The 17553-nt window shown below is 31.2% G+C and overlaps 2 protein-coding genes and 1 pseudogene across 5 annotated transcripts; 2 read left to right on the forward strand and 1 right to left on the reverse strand.

Annotated features, from left to right (window-relative positions):
• The first annotated feature begins 4975 nt into the window (after positions 1–4975).
• LOC104770497 (ETHYLENE INSENSITIVE 3-like 2 protein) lies at positions 4976–7587 on the forward strand. Of its 3 annotated transcripts, XM_087505048.1 has the most exons (3): positions 5012–5143; positions 5343–5386; positions 5811–7587. In XM_087505048.1, exon 3 carries the CDS (start codon positions 5822–5824, stop codon positions 7412–7414), a length of 1593 nt encoding a protein of 530 aa, XP_087361174.1. In that variant the 5' UTR covers positions 5012–5143; positions 5343–5386; positions 5811–5821; the 3' UTR covers positions 7415–7587. The 3 variants fall into 3 exon arrangements, with proteins under 3 accessions (XP_087361173.1, XP_087361174.1, XP_087361175.1); XM_087505047.1 differs by lacking the exon at positions 5343–5386 and having other exon boundaries at positions 4976–5143; XM_087505049.1 differs by lacking the exon at positions 5343–5386 and having other exon boundaries at positions 5857–7587.
• Positions 7588–11141: 3554 nt separating this feature from the next.
• LOC104770498 (NDR1/HIN1-like protein 13 pseudogene) lies at positions 11142–12250 on the forward strand (annotated as a pseudogene). Its single transcript, XR_015592171.1, has one exon. The product of XR_015592171.1 is annotated as an NDR1/HIN1-like protein 13 pseudogene (transcript).
• A 319-nt stretch (positions 12251–12569) lies between these two features.
• LOC104770499 (uncharacterized) lies at positions 12570–15008 on the reverse strand. The gene is made up of 6 exons (XM_010494932.2): positions 14757–15008; positions 14264–14460; positions 13929–14009; positions 13282–13509; positions 13099–13173; positions 12570–12997 (listed from the first exon to the last, which is right to left on the reverse strand). Exons 1-6 carry the CDS (start codon positions 14866–14868, stop codon positions 12752–12754), a joined length of 939 nt encoding a protein of 312 aa, XP_010493234.2. The 5' UTR covers positions 14869–15008; the 3' UTR covers positions 12570–12751.
• Between the last annotated feature and the right edge of the window lie 2545 nt (positions 15009–17553).

Genomic DNA, 17553 nt, shown 5'->3' on the forward strand with positions numbered 1-17553 from the left:
GAGAATCCATTAAATCTTTTTTACATGCTTGAACAGTTGAACTTATTCACCCAGCGTTTGATATCTCGTATCTCACCATTTACCAATTCTATATTTCATTATTCTTTGTTCCACTAATTTTTTTTTCTTCTATTTATAAGTAGATACTGATCATGCAAAAAAAAAAAAAAAAAAAAAAAAAAATACTGATCATGCGAACTCTAATTATGTGGTTGCCTTACAGTCGATTCCAATGATTTACATCGACTTGCAGTAGCTTTTCCCAATGAACCACTTGTCATTGTCAGTGTCAGTGTCTTTCTTTTGTCAATAATACTTTTTTATATAAATATATATTTTTTGTCAATCAAACACAAGCATATGTGTATACGCTCGTATTTATACGTGAATTATTGCATGTACGATTTTCGAAATTATTTCAGTCACATTCATATCGTCATTAAATACTACAGTATCCTCCATACGAAACTGCCAAGATATATGACCCCAATGGCCAATGGCCAATAAGATATATGACCCCAATGGCCAATACGAAACTGCCAAGATATCCTCCATACGAAACTGCCAAGATATATGACCCCAATGGCCAATATCAACAAAAATAAAATTACTTATATCTCACGATCGATAATCACCATTTTCTGTCAAACAGTATATTACTATAGTCTATATATATATATATATATATATATATATATATATATATATATGTGCTCGAGTCCTTGAGATATGTCTCATAATTTTGATACGTCTTGCAAATGTGTAAGTTCATAGTTATATTAATTTTCTATTACAACCCATGTGAAAAAAAGATATGCAAATACACAAGTAAATTTTGAAATCATGTAATCAAACAAATTAATCGGATACACCAACAAGGCAACAAGAAAGACATCTGACATCAATACGAGAACGAGATTTTATATAAGGCGCCGACAATACAGAACAATAACCAAGTAATATAAAACAAACTTACACAAGCGTCACCAATTATTTGTTTCAGTAGAAAGCAACCATAATATAGTATCTCATGGTTGTGGATATATATAATTAAAATCTTTCATCATCTTTTAAATGTTTTGTTAAGCCTATATGATGCCAGTATATAACAAAGGGGGAAAGAACATATCAGATCGATTGATGGTTATGAACATGGTTCGGTTTCATAATTATTGTTTGATGTTTCCGAAAGTAAAAAAAAAAAATGTTGCGTAATTTCATGAATTTTTATCATCACGATTAGAGATTTTGAATAATTTTGGTGACCATTCAGGACACAAGGGGACTAAAGCATCATATATAGGCCAATCTAAGCAAGGAGGTTATAAAACAATTTACGAGTGGTCGTTAATTGGTTAAGGTGTACGATAGATAGTTGCATATTTTTCACATTACTATATTACTAGTAATCAAACATTGCTATAATAGTATAAGTATAGAACCCATACATAACAGGAAAAACGACGAGAGTTCCAATAATTGTGGAGTAGCCGACAAAAAGATCCCGGGAGACACGTTTCAGACAGTTTATAGAAATCATTGCTGGCTACAAAACGTGCCTGCGTGGCACTTGTGTACTTTCCTATTGGTCATATAGGGTTATGTTCATTGCACCTCTTCTACATTTTCGCAAACAAAACATTATATTATCATGTTAAGAGAAAGAAAAAACTAGAAATAATAAGAATACATCATGCTTGTATTGTTTCTATTTGATTTGGAATAGGTTTAGTCCGTATAATATATAGTTGTACTATATAGCGTATCTCATTCGAACTTAAAATCAAATAAGATATTTATATATAACTAGTTGACATTTCTGAAGGATAATCATAGAATAAATGACATTCTGACCTGTTTCATTACCAAACTATTTCGCCCATCTTATTCTTCGCACTTTGACCGTTATACAAACAGTTAGATGATAATATATCATCAATAATTAAGGGTCAACCTTTCGTTAATTTATATAATTATATTAACTAATTTATATAACACCTTGCAATGAGAAACCGACAATTTATAGATGTCACTTGTAACTTGTTAGTATGGACTATGGAGCCAAGGTTATGAAAACTCAGGTAAGAGTTTAATTCAAGTCTTGCAATATGAAATTGCGTTGTAAAATTTTGTTTTAATGAAGTTCCTCGTCTGTGAATTAGAAAATTGAAGCAAGAAAAATAATAATTGACAGTTTATCGGAGGTTGACAATTTGATTGGAAATGTACTCTGCGGTAATCCAAAAATGGGTAATCCAAGAGTTTGTAGTATCGAGTGGCAGATGGTAGAGTTATAGTAGTATTTAAAGGTTGGTTCGGATTAAGAGCATGCATTTGTTTCGGTTAATAATCTCTTAAGTTCCATTTCTAAATTTTAAGAAACCTAGACAATATAATGCAAGTAGCAAAGAAATTTAAAAGTTTAACTAACCCTACAAAGTTAACAATTTTTTAAAAATACTAACCCAAGCAAAACTAGCTTGATGGGAAATTTTCTAAACTGAAAAACGAATATTTCATTAATAGTTATGAATTTTCATGTTAGAAATATCACTGTCAAAATGTTGATCAGTTTACATAATCAAGAAACATAATTGTCCATTGAAAATGTGATTTTTTTGTTTGTTTGTTTATTGTTGTTGATAGATATATAATGTGATTTTGGTTAGTTCAAAAATATATATATATATATATATATATATATATAATGTGATTTTGGTTGTTATACTGTATTCGTTTATCATATATTTAGTTTCCCACTTTCTAAAGAAAAAAAATTACCTGAATTATATTACAATTCACAATTTATTTAGCATAGGAAAACAATACAACACGCTAAAAACAATTAGATAAATAATTTTTTCAAACACCATATTATCTGTCATCTTTATCATTTGGCTTTTTGAAATGATGATTTAGTTAATAGATGATACAAATTTCTTTATTTTTCTCACTTTTTTTCTTGGGTTTTTTTTTTTCATTTATTTACCTTTTAAAACAAGACTTCTTTTTCTAGAAACATTGATTATATTGAAAAAAAAAACTAGAATTATGGAATGCTTAAAGGTAAAATGGAAATATACATATAGGCAATAATGCTAGTCAAAAAAAAAGTTGGTCAATATTACAAGATTTTCACATATTTAAACACGAAATAATTATCCATATATAAACTTTTCATTTATAATAGTATGATATTCTTGATATAAAAGACAGTTATATCTTGTGGATATATGTACTTTTAATTGTAACAATTAACATGAAAACATGTTGGTGAAATTAAAATAATAGAAAATTTTAAGACTGATATTATAAAGTCGTCAAGCATATACTATTCTTCAGTTTAATGCAATAAGAATTCAGTAAGAATAATAGATGACATATATTCTATCAATTGGGAATTTTGTCTCACATAGATAAAAAAAAGACTATCATAAAACAGAGGTAGTGTAGTCTAGTGTTTTGGTCTAATGCGTTTTAGACATGAATCAACATGTTAAGATTGACTATTTTGATTGTCATCATTTTGTTATCATTCAAATTCATACCCATATATTTTATATTGACATATTGTTAATACATTAAAATATTCAATATTTTTTATGCATAAATCTTTTTTTAAGTAAAGGTTTTGTTCTTTTACATGTTTAATATAAAATCATTATATATAGAAATTTGATTTTTTTTTATAATTTGTTACCAAATTAAAACCACACCAGAAATCTGAAATATCAAAAGGAATTTCTTAAATAATTAATAATTAATAAATACATATAATTAATTACTGTGTGGTGGCAATTTTTTTCCTCTTTTACCCTACTCTGCCTGCCTTTTAATTTATTACTATGATATTTGATACTCTTACAATTTTAAATGGTATTGGAAAGAAATGTGTAATTACAAAGAATATCTTGAATAGACAATCCAATATTAATTAATTTTTATGTTTAATGAAACTTTCTAGTTTTGATTGCTTTTACCATTGTTTAAATTGTGTTTGAGTAAATAATAGTATAATTTAATTTAGAAGATTTTAAAATAAAATTGATTTTTAATATGTGTAAACCATTAAATTAAAAATAATTTAATTTTGATACAAAGAGAGTTAAATGCCCCAAAATTTTATGTCTTCTAGTATGTATGGATTTTTGCATGAGTAATTAAAACTATAAGAATCTCAACTTATGTCCATTGTAAAAACTATTTTATGATTTTATACAGAAAATTAGTAAAGTATAATATAGAAATTGTATGGTAGCACTTATTGTTTTACTAAAATTTTAACCTTTTTTCAACGATCTAATTTTTTTTACCGATATACTTAAGTACAGATCCACCGTAAAATGTTATTAATACATTGCCAACAAGTTTAAATTTTAAAAATAAGCGCCATATTAATTTAAACCTATTATTTAAATATTTATACCATATATCTTAACAAACATTTTTCACACTATATATTTTGGCGCTTAAATATTTATGTCTATTACTGCTACTTGAATTAAAATATGTTTAAAAATACGCGGTAAATCTTTTTATAGAAACCATGATTCAAACATGTTGAAAATGTATTCTACGCGCTTAAAAAATATTTGTGTATTAGGTATGCTATTCTTATATTGGACACAATCATAAGTTTAGGCAAAAATCATCGAATTATCGTACAAATGAAGTAGCGCGAAACCTTTATTTTACTACTTTGAAAATAATATACAGATTTGGTATTTGATTCTCGAAGTAGTAAAATTATATATTCAAATTTACCATAATAACTTTTAGGCGAAAATTGAAATGAGTAAGTTAAAAAAGAAATTGAAGAACAAATTAAAAATTTTATTAAAAAAAAAAAGATCTGGACTAGAAATGGAATGAAACTCAGAGAAGATAAATATAAAAAGTTTACTATATCCTTACCACAAGTAATATGCCGTTTGGAATTGAGTATTTTACCAACACCACCTTTTCACAGTCTCTTCTTCTTATTTAATGCTCATAATACATATAGATACACAAACATACATATATAAGTCTCTCTCTCTCTGTCTCTTCTCTTTCTCAGGGTCCCAATAGCTTCTTCTTTGGTTTGAATTTGGTGGCCGAAGAAGCGACACACACAAATAAGGTCTCCAAGAGTTTTTTCTGGGTAAATTCTCTTCTTCCTTCGTTTCTGTTTCTTATTATTACCCTTTTACGTATCATAATTGTGTTTTTTTTTTTTTTTTTGACTTGTTGGGTTTGGTCTTTGTGATATCTTTGTCCGATGGTTTCCTTTTTCACCTTTGTTAGATTTCCCTATTACAAGAACTGATTTGGTTTTTTTTTTTTTTTTTTTCTGTCCGGAGAAAATGCATTAAACACTTCAAAAATCAATGTTTTATAATCAAAGGTTAGATTCGATGCTTTGATTGTATAAATCATTACATGATTAGATCGTCATTAATCTCGTCTGGTGTGCATCTGTGTTACCTTACCTTCTCTATATTCGTTTCGTATAGTTTGATTATAATCTCTTGGTAGTATGTTGCGGTGTAAACCGTAACTAATTGGGTGAAATTTAGTTTCTCTTAAAAAAAAAAAAAAAAAAAATTAGTTTCTCTTAACCTTTGTTTTCATATGAATCTTAATTCACAAGTTAGATCTCTCGATACTTTTTCAATGAAAGTCTCTGTTTTTTTTTTTTTTTGTGTGGTTGCTAAAGATTTTTTTTTTTTAAATTAGATTTTATTTGATATGGTGTAATTACTAGATGATGGTTCATTATAAAAAGTGAACAAATAGTTTATTGCTTTATTATTATTATTATTATGCAGATCCTGTGGATATGTATAACAACAACAACAATAGAGGGCTTTTCAGGGGTTTAGTTGGTAGTAACCCGGTGCCTCCATTTCCCGAGGGAGATGTGTGTCCTGATACGCATAATGCTATAGGCGAAGATGCGAGTAGTGATGAAGAAATGGAGATAGAGGAGCTTGAGAAGAAGATCTGGAGAGACAAACAGCGTTTAAAGCAGCTCAGGGAGATGGCCAAGAACGGGGGGTTAGGGAAAAAGTTGTTGATGAACCAGCAGCAACTTGGTGATGATCTTCTACAGCATTCGAGTAGGAGAACCATGTACAAGGCTCAAGATGGGATCTTGAAGTACATGTCTAAGACAATGGAGCGTTACAAAGCTAAAGGTTTCGTTTACGGGATTGTCTTAGAGAACGGGAAAACTGTGACGGGGTCTTCTGATAACCTCCGTGAATGGTGGAAAGACAAAGTGAGGTTTGATAGGAATGGATTGGCTGCTATCATGAAGCATCAGAGGGACATCAATCTTTCTGATGTAAGTGATTTAGGGACTGACGTTGGGGATTGTACCGCTCATAAGTTGCTTGAGCTTCAAGATACAACTCTTGGTGCTCTCTTGTCAGCGTTGATGCCTAACTGCAAGCCTCCTCAGAGGCGTTTCCCGCTGGATAAAGGCGTGACACCGCCTTGGTGGCCAACGGGAAAAGAAGATTGGTGGAGTCAACTGTCTTTACCTGAGGATTGTCGTGGACTTCCTCCTCCTTACAAGAAGCCTCACGATCTCAAGAAGCTTTGGAAGGTTGGTGTCTTGATTGCTGTGATCAGACATATGGCTTCTGATATTAGCAACATACCGAATCTCGTGAGACGGTCTAGAAGTTTGCAGGAGAAGATGACTTCAAGGGAAGGCGCTTTGTGGCTCGCTGCTCTTAACCAAGAAAAGGCTAATGTTGATCAAATGCATAACCCTTTTACGTTCTCTAGAGAAAACAACAACACTTGTAACTTTCCTGTTCCCGGAACTGGTGACAGGAATGTTCTGTTTTCTGAATCTACTAATTATGATGTTGAAGGGATTGGTGGTGGATCTCATCGGTTCAATCAGCAGTATCCTGAAGTTGACAACAACTACAACTGTGTTTACAAGAGGAAGTTTGAAGGAGATTTGGGGATATCAATGCATCAAACAATCCTAACATGTGAGAACAGTCTCTGTCCTTATAGCCAACCACATATGGGATTTCATGACAGGAACTTGAGAGAGAATCACCAAATGACTTGTCCTTATAAAGTCACTTCCTTCTACCAACCCACCAAAACCTATGGTATGTCCGGTTCAATGGTTCCTTGTCCGGATTATAACCGGATGCAGCAGCAGCAGCAGGTTCAGAGCATTCAAGATCAGTATAATCCACCCAACGATCTCTACAGACCAAAGGTTGAACAAAGAGGAGGCAACAGCGATGACTTGGTTGGGAGTATGAGTCCTTCTCCTTTGATGCTGGATCATAATCCTGGTTTAGCTTTACCTGCTGACTTCAATGGACAAGCGGAAACAGTAGGAATGGCGAACAATCTGCAGAATCAAGGGCAAGAATTGCCCACATCTTGGCTTCAGTAAAGAAAGCTTTCTTGAGTTTTCTTTATATATTTTATAGTTTATAGCTTTGTTTCTTGCTTTTTTTTTCTCTCTCATATTGAACACAGTTATTGATCTCTCCATTTCATAGCCCTTGTAGCCATGGAGAAGATTAGGTTTCATAATAAGTTTAATAACCATTCAAAATTTCCAAATACACTTACTTCATTATTGATTTGAGTGAGGGAGGAGCCTCTCTTTTTCGACAAGAAACGTATATGCTTGTACTATTTTGTTTTCGTCTTGGGCTTCAATAAGAGAAGGCCATTGTAGACAGGTCCATAAAAGTTTCCGGTTGTTATGATTTTTTTTTTCCGGCTAAACAAATTCATTGATATCGTTATGAGTTTACAAAGTCATTACAGAAACTTCGAAAGCAAATTATTATGATAATATATACATTTTTCTATATAGGATTTTTATATTTATAAACTACGAGAGTTTATTCAACTATGTTGACAAAAAAAAAAATAATAATAATTCAACTATATGCTATATTTTTATTCCTGAAAATATAAATATGCCATCAATGTTTTCTTTTTTATGTTATTTCCTTTTTTTTTGGAATTTGTATTTTGTTCATTACCTTTTGTTTTAAATATATATAAATATATTTGCTCACCCTTTTTGAAATGATCAAAGAAGTAAAAACCTGTCTCGTAGTTTATTGTTTTGCTAGACTAAAAATGTATTAAAAGTTATACAATTTCTATTCTACAATTAAGACTTGTTGTTTTATGATGTTACCAGCTTGCAATAGATTCATGATAAAATTTGTGGTGTAAAATCTGTCAAATTTGATTACTATTATATTTGAAAAATATTTTTGTCGAAGTAGTTATTATTGATAAATGCTTGCCAATATTCACATCATATCACTACTGCACCTACAGATCTTCTTACTATAACATTATAAATTAAACACATTTACTTTTGGAATACAACAACTAAGTCCATCCTCCATTTAGTAGTATATCTGTAGTCATTCCATTTTCATAATAATAAAATATAATTTGTCTATATAAATAATTTTGGGAGTTGACTTGACCATGTATACAAATATACTTTTATGTGGTTGGAAATAAGATATATACTTTTATATATTTTGATGTCATTCATTCTTCTTATGTGTTCTGAAAAAGAAATCAACAAAAATATCATATTTATTTTAAAAATTAATTGTTATAAAATACGCACTATATATCTGAAGAGTTTAAAGCATGGCAAAACATGACGACAGATCTATATATTTGTTCTACCCTAATCAGCGCATGAATTAATATTTAATAGCTAATAAGAATTTTTGAGAGGAAGTAATATATTGTGTAAGTATGATACTAGAACACATAATTATATAGGTGATGACCTTATTTGTGTTTGGAAGATTTTGTTGATAATTTGGGATATAATTGAATATCAAATTTAATTTAAACGTAAATAAATCGTAAGCCCAAATATATGCTTTTGGAAATTTGAAAATAAATGTATTCTCCTAATTTGTATTTCGGAAATGGGGAAATACTGTAATTATTGCAATTTGTATTTGGATTGTAATATTTATATGTAATAGTTTTGGAAGTTAAAATTAAAAGTAGTCATAAAAGTTTGGGCTGAAGGTTTGCGTTAATAATTAATTTATATAGAGTGACAATTTAATATTTAAGCTTGGTATGATGGATAATACGCTTGGTTTGTGTGGTATGAGCGTACGTAAAGCTCAAATATCTTCTTGAAGCTCATATATAAGAATACAATACAAAAATACGAGGAATTGAATATTGAATCTCATTGTGTATCTTTAATGAGAGAGTGCTAGGTACATCATCTTCCAGGGCCCGATCAGATTCTTCGAAAACACCTTTTGGTTTGTTTTTTCTGGTGATATTTTAGAATCAATAATAGGAATTAGCTGATGGAAGCAGCTGAATATAATATAATATAATGTACATATAAAATATATATCTATGTTCAATATGTGACTAATCATCTTATTGAGCTTTGGTTCTTGAAACTATTGAGATTCAGACGTGAATGTGTTGCTCATATTACTACATTTTATGAATTTTTTGGTAATTTAGTTTGGAGATAGGAGTAAGGTAGGGTTTTAGTTAAGCAATAGATGCTATTAGAGAAGAATTAATAATTTTAAAATCTAGGTTAGCTATATATAAAAGAGTTATTTATAATATGGGCTCATTAAATTGTAATATGTGATTTTTGAAATATAGACAAAGGACCTGTAAGTTTTAGTAGGTTGATTTTGTGAATGTTTGTTTTAGGGACAATAGAGATGTATCTTCAAAAAATCAGAAAAAAAAAGAGTAATATACATGTAATATAGTCTCTAAAATTAAAATCTAGAATTAAGCTTTTAAAATGAAATCTAATATGTTTTTTTAACACATACAAAAACAACAACCAACCAACAAAAAACACAAAAATGTATAATATCTAAGATAAAGTGAAAGAGAATGAGAGAATGAAAAATTAGTATTTAACTATTTACAGTTAAGAAACTAAAAAGTATGAGAGTTAAATCTAATTTATTTTGTGTTGAATAAAATTGAGTGGAAAAATATTTTTAATGCAAATTTATTTTATTTCAGTTTTTATATTAAGGTGTGAGTAAAATGTATATGACTAAATGTGTTTTATTTATGTTTTAATTAATTATTTTTATTTTGTTTTAGTTTTATATTAAAGTGTGAGTTAAATTTATATGACTAAAAGTGTTTTATGTGTGGTTTAATTGGAAATCATTTTATCAGTTTTATATTAAAGTGTGAGTTAAATTTATATGATTGAATGTATTTTATTTGTGGTTTCATTGGAAATATTTTTTTTTTGTTTTATATGAAAAATGTGTTTTATTTATGGGTTTAATTAGAAATATATTTTTTATCGTATTTCAGTTTTAATATTAAAGTGTGAGTTAAATGTATATGATTAAATGTGTTTTATTTATGGTTTAATTGAACTTTTTTAGCTTTATATTAAACTGTGAGTTAAATTTAAATGATTGAATGTGTTTTATTTGTGGTTTAATTGAAAATATTTTTTTCTAGTTTTATATTAAATTGTGAGTTAAATGTATATTACAAAAATGTGTTTTACTTATGGTTTAATTAGTTTTTTTTTTTTAGTTTTATATTAAAGTTTGATTTCAAAGTGTATAATCAAATGTCTTATTTGTGGGTTAACTGAAAATATAATTTTTTTTAGTTTTATATTTTAAGTATGAATTATATCTGATTAAATGTGTTTTATTGGTAGTTTAGTTGAGATTTTTGTGGTGAATAAGTTTTTTGGCCAGGTTTTTAGGATTCGTTTTACTGTTATCATCCACTATAAAAGATTTTAACATCCTACATCTTCAAATTTTTATTTATTTCGTTTTCAAGATATCTCAATTCAAAGTTTCTATAAACCAAAAATGTTGACTTTCGTAATCTCTTCTTGATAAACCTTCCATTTCTAGGCTTTCTCCAATTGGTTGCCATAGTGGACACGAATGGAAACTTTAATACTCATTATCTTCAAACCAAATCATAAATACTTATTATTACCTCACCAGAATCTCTAATTGATATATGCCCGATATGGTTATTCATTCATGCAATCACGTCCTAATCTCCAAGTATACACCTTTCTCACTTTCTGTATTTAAAACAAATTATTAGTATTAAATAAAAAAAGACAAAAATAGACCAATCAAAAGATTTTTAATATCATCCTTTTGACGACTGTCACAAGAAGAAGAAAAAAAAAAACTCAAAACATTTCATTTCTTTCTGAGCTTCAAAAATTCAAGAAAATGACCTTCGAGAAACCACAAGAACTCACCGGCGAGAACAACTCCGACGGGTTTCTAAAGAACAAAGACGGTCACCACCGAACAAAGCATCCGTCGATAGACACAAACGATACTTCTTCGAGCTACTCCGTCGATTCTCATCAGAAACCGAGGCTCAGGCCACCGTCTGGGACTTACGTCATCGAAATCCGTAAAGATGAGATTTACCGCGTTCCTCCGCCGGAAAATGCTCACCGTTACGAGTACCTCTCTCGTCAGAAACCAAACCATTCTCCTTGCCGGCGGTGTTTCTGTTATTCCCTCGCCGCTTTGCTCATCCTCCTCCTCCTCGCAGCGATCGCCGGCGGAGTCCTCTACCTCGTTTACCGTCCGCAAAAGCCGCAATACTCCGTGAGTGGAGTCTCCGTCACCGGACTCAATCTGACGACATCGTCTCCTATCTCTCCGGTGATCGGAGTTAAGCTGCGAGCTCATAACGAAAACGGCAAACTCGGTTTAATCTACGTTTTAGGGAACGAAGCTAAGGTTTTTTACGACGGGATGGAACTTGGTAACGGCAAGTTCACGGCGTTTAAGCAGCCGGCGGATAATGTAACGGTGATTACGACTGTGTTAAAGGGTTTGAGTCTCCAGTTAACGAAGGCGTCGCGTAAAGGGTTGACGGAATCGCAGAAGAAAGGTCAAGTGCCGTTTGGGGTTAAAATCAAAGCGCCCGTTAAGTTTAAGGTTGGCGCCGTTACGACGTGGACGATGACCGTGACGGTGGATTGCAAAGTAATAGTGGATAAATTAACGGCATCAGCAACTGTGATAACGGAAAATTGCGATACAGTTGTGAATTATATGATGAGCTAAGTTTTATTTTATGCCTTAATGATGTGATATGTTTATGAGCATTTCAGATTTTTGTTCGGTTCATGTTTTTTTTTTTTTTTTTTTTTTTGTAGTTTGCTTAATTTCATTATAATTTTTTGAAATATAATTGAAATTTGCTCCGTTCGAAATGAAAAGGTGGATTATTTTGTTCTATATTTGGAAAATGAAAATACAGTCAACTGAAATTAATAATATATCCAACTAAAATTAGTAGAAAATATGAGTGAAATTAGAAGAAAAATCATGAAATTTAGGCATTAATTGATTAATTAGATATCTTACCATTAGTTGAAAAAGAAAAAAAAGATATCCTACCACTCATAAATCAACTTTATAATTTTGCAAGTTTAATTAGATTTTTAGTTCAATGGCCAATCAAGAATGTGCAAAGGACAATGTCACAATTTTGCATCCCATGTATCCTAAGTAAATGTAGTTGAAATCGAATTCTCTGGAATTTCAGTTTAAATAATATAGTAGGAGGCTTAACCGAGGAGTTTAACATTCCATCAATGATTCCACAAAAGAAGACATCAGTATCAGACCAAATTTCTAATGATGTTTGACATAGAAACAGGCATCAAAATATACATCTAAAGCCCTAAAACACGAGTCCTTCAACAGGTTTTTTACCTCAAATGCGCAGTGCTACGGGTTACTCTTCTCCCATTTGCACCACTAGTTGAAGCTAAAGAAGCTTGCGAAGCACTAGTTGGGTCTTCGTGACTCCTATGTTGTCTTCTTCTCTTGGATTTTGGACCTGTGGCTTGGGTCTCGTTTTCCTCCTCCTCATTCATTGCTTCTTCAACAGCTTCTGCTTTTGTGACCTTACCCAAAGGCCATTGCTTGCCACAACCAGAGCAACGTTTATCATCCTGCAATTTCAATGTGATTCAGAATGAAAACTACTATTGAAGTCAAACGCAAATTCCATTGGGGTCAAGGACAGTCTAAAGAAGCTCTGTGTGGTGTGTACCCTTTGAGATAACAATTGTTTGAGGCAGTACTTGTGTATCCGGACAGCGCAACCTTCGCTTGGACACACATCCGCCTGGAAAGTTGGATACAATTGTCAGAACACAAAACAAATCAGATATGAAATTACAGATAATATTTATCACCATTGAATATTGAATCCCAATCCAAACAGGTTTCTGACCTTTACTCCAGCTTCATTGCAGACCTCACAGGGAGGAACATCACTGTTCCTGAACCAACTGCGCAGGTCAAGAAGAGATCTTATACCAAGTCCGATGTTGCCCTCTCTTGTGCGGCATAGCCATTTGTCCCTTACAAGTTCATCGAGAGTTTTTTCCTTTTGTGTCATTGAAAAGTTCTTGAATGCAGCAGGGACTTGCTGTTGACTGCTGCTGGCTTCACTTGATATCTGAGATATTAACACAACATCAGTTAAACCGTAACACACCAAAATTATATAGTCCAACCAAGTAAATATCAATAATAAAATGTGGTTATATAGGAAAGATCCCAATTAGTTGTCTTCATCAAACAGACAAAAGAGAAATTTGACATTCGTTTTTCCATAGTGATCCAACAATCATAACTGGGGATGAAACACGTGATATCATACAAGAAGAATATAACTCAAAAGTGCATGATTTGATCAACAAGCCTACAAGCAACAAAGGTAACTATCGTTTCAGATTATATCATACAGAACAGAGTTCTTTCTAGCAACGCTGTAAGATAGTAGCAGTTTTAAAGTTACCATGATCAGTATATTGAGCAGTGGATAGGAACGGTTACTTTTGACAAAATATACATAAGTCAGGGACTAAGATTGACCTGGTTCTCCAATCGGATATTGAGTGCATCAAAACCCGATATGCAACCTTGAGCAGCTTCATCCTGTGCAATTGCTTCTATCTGCCAGAAGTCAAAGTCATAAGTGTCGCAGAAAACTAGCACAGATATTGACTTAAAGCATATCCCAAAATCATCTAAGTGCACACATAGCAAGAAGAGAGAATGACAAAGCAGACTTATATATGTGAACTTAGTAAATAATCTCGTAACAGAAGACATATAACTCACAAAAATAAATTCAGTACAGAGGAGACAAAGAAATTTGATAAACAAGGAACAGAACATAAGCCAAAAAGTCTGAATGTGACACTTACAATGCCTTTAAAGAATGCAATCTGAGGCACAGAATATTTTGTCCCGAGTTTGGATTGGTCATCAGACACGTTGTTAACCACTCCATAACAAACTTGACCATCATACTGATCTCTACAAGCCTTCAACTCAAAGTGAACATATGAAAGTTCCTTGTTTATCTCAAGAAGGTACTTGTCAAATATCTTTTTAACCGTTCCTGCATCAAAAAGAACAAACAATACAATCAACACAAATACTCCATGGATCCTTCTAACATTCAACATTACAATGACCAGTAACTCAATTCTGAATCGACTTAATCTCCTCAAACTTAGTATTGCCAATTCATTCAACATAAAGCTTTATCTTCCAGAGAGTACGAAACTAATACTTACACACGATTAAAATTGCCGTAAAAATTACAGATTTTGACTCAATAAAAATTCAATCCGACGCAAACCCACGAAAGAAAGATACTCTGATAATTCATACGAATTCTAGAAAGAGACGGACCTGGGTTTCGTCCGGTGACGCCGGTGAAGATTGAATGAAATTCTCTCTCCTTGAGAGGACCTCGTGAAATCAAAGCCTGAATTAGCGTATGGTGCTTCCAACTTAGCGCCATCCTCAAACCCCCTTCGCAATTTCGCCGTATGAAAAAGTTAGGGTTTTAGAATCAAATTGAACCCTAGGGATTTCTGTGAATTAGGTTTTTTTTTTTTTTTTTTTTTGGGGAGAAAGAGAGAGAGAGAGAGAGATGGCGGGAAACGTATCGACTCGATGACGTAATAAAAACTAATTTTTGCCAGCTAATTTTTTTCATAAATTTTAATTATTTTTTTTTTTTCAGAAACACCGAAGTTCCTTTTGCGCTTGTTTGTTAGTGGTAATTCCGTAATTGTAAAAGTGGTCCTAATTTAAGGAAAATTAACAAATCTGACAATGAAATGTGTTGGAATTGCAAAAAAAGGACTTAAAAGAACTGTCAAAAAGCAAATCTATATTTAAGGGTAATGGCATCATTAGTATCTTTTACAGGTTGGTTACACAGCACAATGAATAAGTTTGTGTGTCACATCAGTTAAATTACACCCTTGCTACTTTAACATGTTTAAAAACTTGTAAGTTTATATAGCATAGAAATATAAGTTGGAAAAAGATACACTAGCATTATTTTTTAAAAAAAAGATTCATATATCCTTTCCCATCAAAAGAAACATATTAGCAAAATTTTGATACAATAGTTACATGGAATGGAAGTTATATCAAAGACCAACGGGAATCAATTCAAAACAGTATAATGCTCTTTTTGATTTTTCCTCTCGTCTATGATGGATGAATCTCTACCATAATAGTCAAATCATATCAAAGACCAACAAGGTCCAATCTAACCATAAATTTGCTAATAGTATAACGAACAATTTGGTGTAGTACCAATGTACCATGACTAGTGTGTTCAAAAAATGTATATTGCTTTACTGTAAATATGAAAAAAAAAAAAAAAAAAGTGAGTTCAAAAAATGTATATTGCTTTTACAAATGGACGGATAATAACGTAAATATGAAAACAAAAAGAGAGGAAAAAAAAAAAAAAAGTAGTAGTATTATATACATGAAAAAGACAACCTGCACCAATACAAATTATACAATTAAAGGAGAGAGAGAAGAACATAGGAATCGGAATGGGAAAGGTTTTTTTACAAGATGACAAAAAAAAACCCACCCACAGCCACAGGTCACACTGCATTTTGCAGTCTGATGCACATCGCAGTCGCAGAGCAAACATCAAACACGCCCTTGTTTTTTTTTGTTTCCCATGTACGCAATCAAAGCAAAGCAAAAGCAGCAGCATTTACTATTTTGTTTTTACACATTTTTGGTTATTGTTTCTTTTTCTTTTTTTTTGGGCAGCAGTGCAGGGCATAGAACGATGTTTGCGTACAACCCATTAATTTTGTAATCTTGTTCACTCTTTTTTTTTTTTTTAATAACTACACTTTCAAATTTCAAAATGATGGATAATGACAAAAGAAATAAATTAGTCAAACAGTCAAACTAACCATTTGTGAAATCAGAAATATTGTGATTGGTTTCTTTTTAAGTTGAAACCAACAATATTGATTTTTTTTTCACATATATTAGTGTGAAGCGAGTCAAATCCATCTCATTGCATATTTTAAGCCTTTTTTTTTCTGGCTCTGTCAAGCATATATCAAAAATTATAGTATAATTTTTATTCAATAAACTCATAATTTTTTTTATTTTCTTATACTCTTATTAATATGAGAAACTGGCGTGACAAGTGTAGGATTTGATCTTTAGCTTCCCTATGTGTAGGATTCTAACAGTTGTCCAGCATACAAACCACACAAATGCTAAAACTTTTTTTTTTTTTTTTTAAATAGCTTCAAGAAATATAACGTGGCACCAAGACTTTTAGAATTGTGGTATATACCATTACTAGTACACTATTTATTTGGGTGCATATATAGAATAAATTAAAAAGAAGTATACGTTATTGTTTTCAAGGTTTGTGTTTGTGTTTGACACAAATGATCGAATCACACAATGCACACGCTTAAAAATTTCATGATGCGATGAGCTTTCCGTGATAAGTACTAGTGTAGTATAATAACTTAATTAACTTCTATCGGGATTGAAATTAGCTGGAGGCCAAGCGCCCATGTATGTACGTATAAAGTATAAACTAGCTCGAGAACGTTTTGTGTGTGTGTGTGTTCATAAGACTCCAATCTTTGTACTAATACTTGGGAATTAGGCTTAATCTTAAGAGTTAAGATATGATGAATATATAAATTTGACCCATTGTTTTTTAAAATGTTATAAGAAAACAAATGTATCTTTTTTTTTCTAATTCATTGAATACACATAACTCAAAATTTGTCTCTTTTTGTGGTTATTAACAATCACAAACTCAAGACTTTGACATTTTAAACCGCCTTATAAACTTACATAAACTTATATACTCAAATATTTTTTTTTTTATACATTTTCTTAGTTCTATAAATTAAGATACGTAACGTAGCCAACAGCTACTTTCTTAAGGTTGATTAAATTCACATTTGAAAATATATATGGATACGATGATTCAATAATTAATCACTGCATGCACGATCTCCTATGTTCGTTATATTCATTTATTGTAACATATATATAGGGCGCATATTATGTTCTTTACAGTTTTTTCATATAGAAGAGATCGTCATGTGGCCATCATCAATCAATGAATACATAATGGCTTAAAGATATAAAACCATAAATGAAAGTAACACTTTCAAGTTTCAACTGA

Source organism: Camelina sativa, chromosome 20 (assembly GCF_030686135.1).
Source record: "Camelina sativa cultivar CO46 ecotype springtype chromosome 20, ASM3068613v1".
NCBI classification, from domain to species: Eukaryota; Viridiplantae; Streptophyta; class Magnoliopsida; order Brassicales; family Brassicaceae; genus Camelina; species Camelina sativa.

What these genes read in the sequence shown, in the direction of transcription:
- LOC104770497 (XM_087505047.1), top strand. Translation starts at nt 5,822, where the DNA reads ATGTATAACAACAACAACAATAGAGGGCTTTTCAGGGGTTTAGTTGGT.
- LOC104770499 (XM_010494932.2), bottom strand. Translation starts at nt 14,868, where the DNA reads ATGGCGCTAAGTTGGAAGCACCATACGCTAATTCAGGCTTTGATTTCA. An exon ending in CGTCACCGGACGAAACCCAG is followed by an intron (nt 14,461 to 14,756) that starts GTCCGTCTCTTT and finishes TTTTTGATGCAG; the next exon opens with GAACGGTTAAAAAGATATTT. An exon ending in GCAATGAAGCTGGAGTAAAG is followed by an intron (nt 13,174 to 13,281) that starts GTCAGAAACCTG and finishes CCAACTTTCCAG; the next exon opens with GCGGATGTGTGTCCAAGCGA.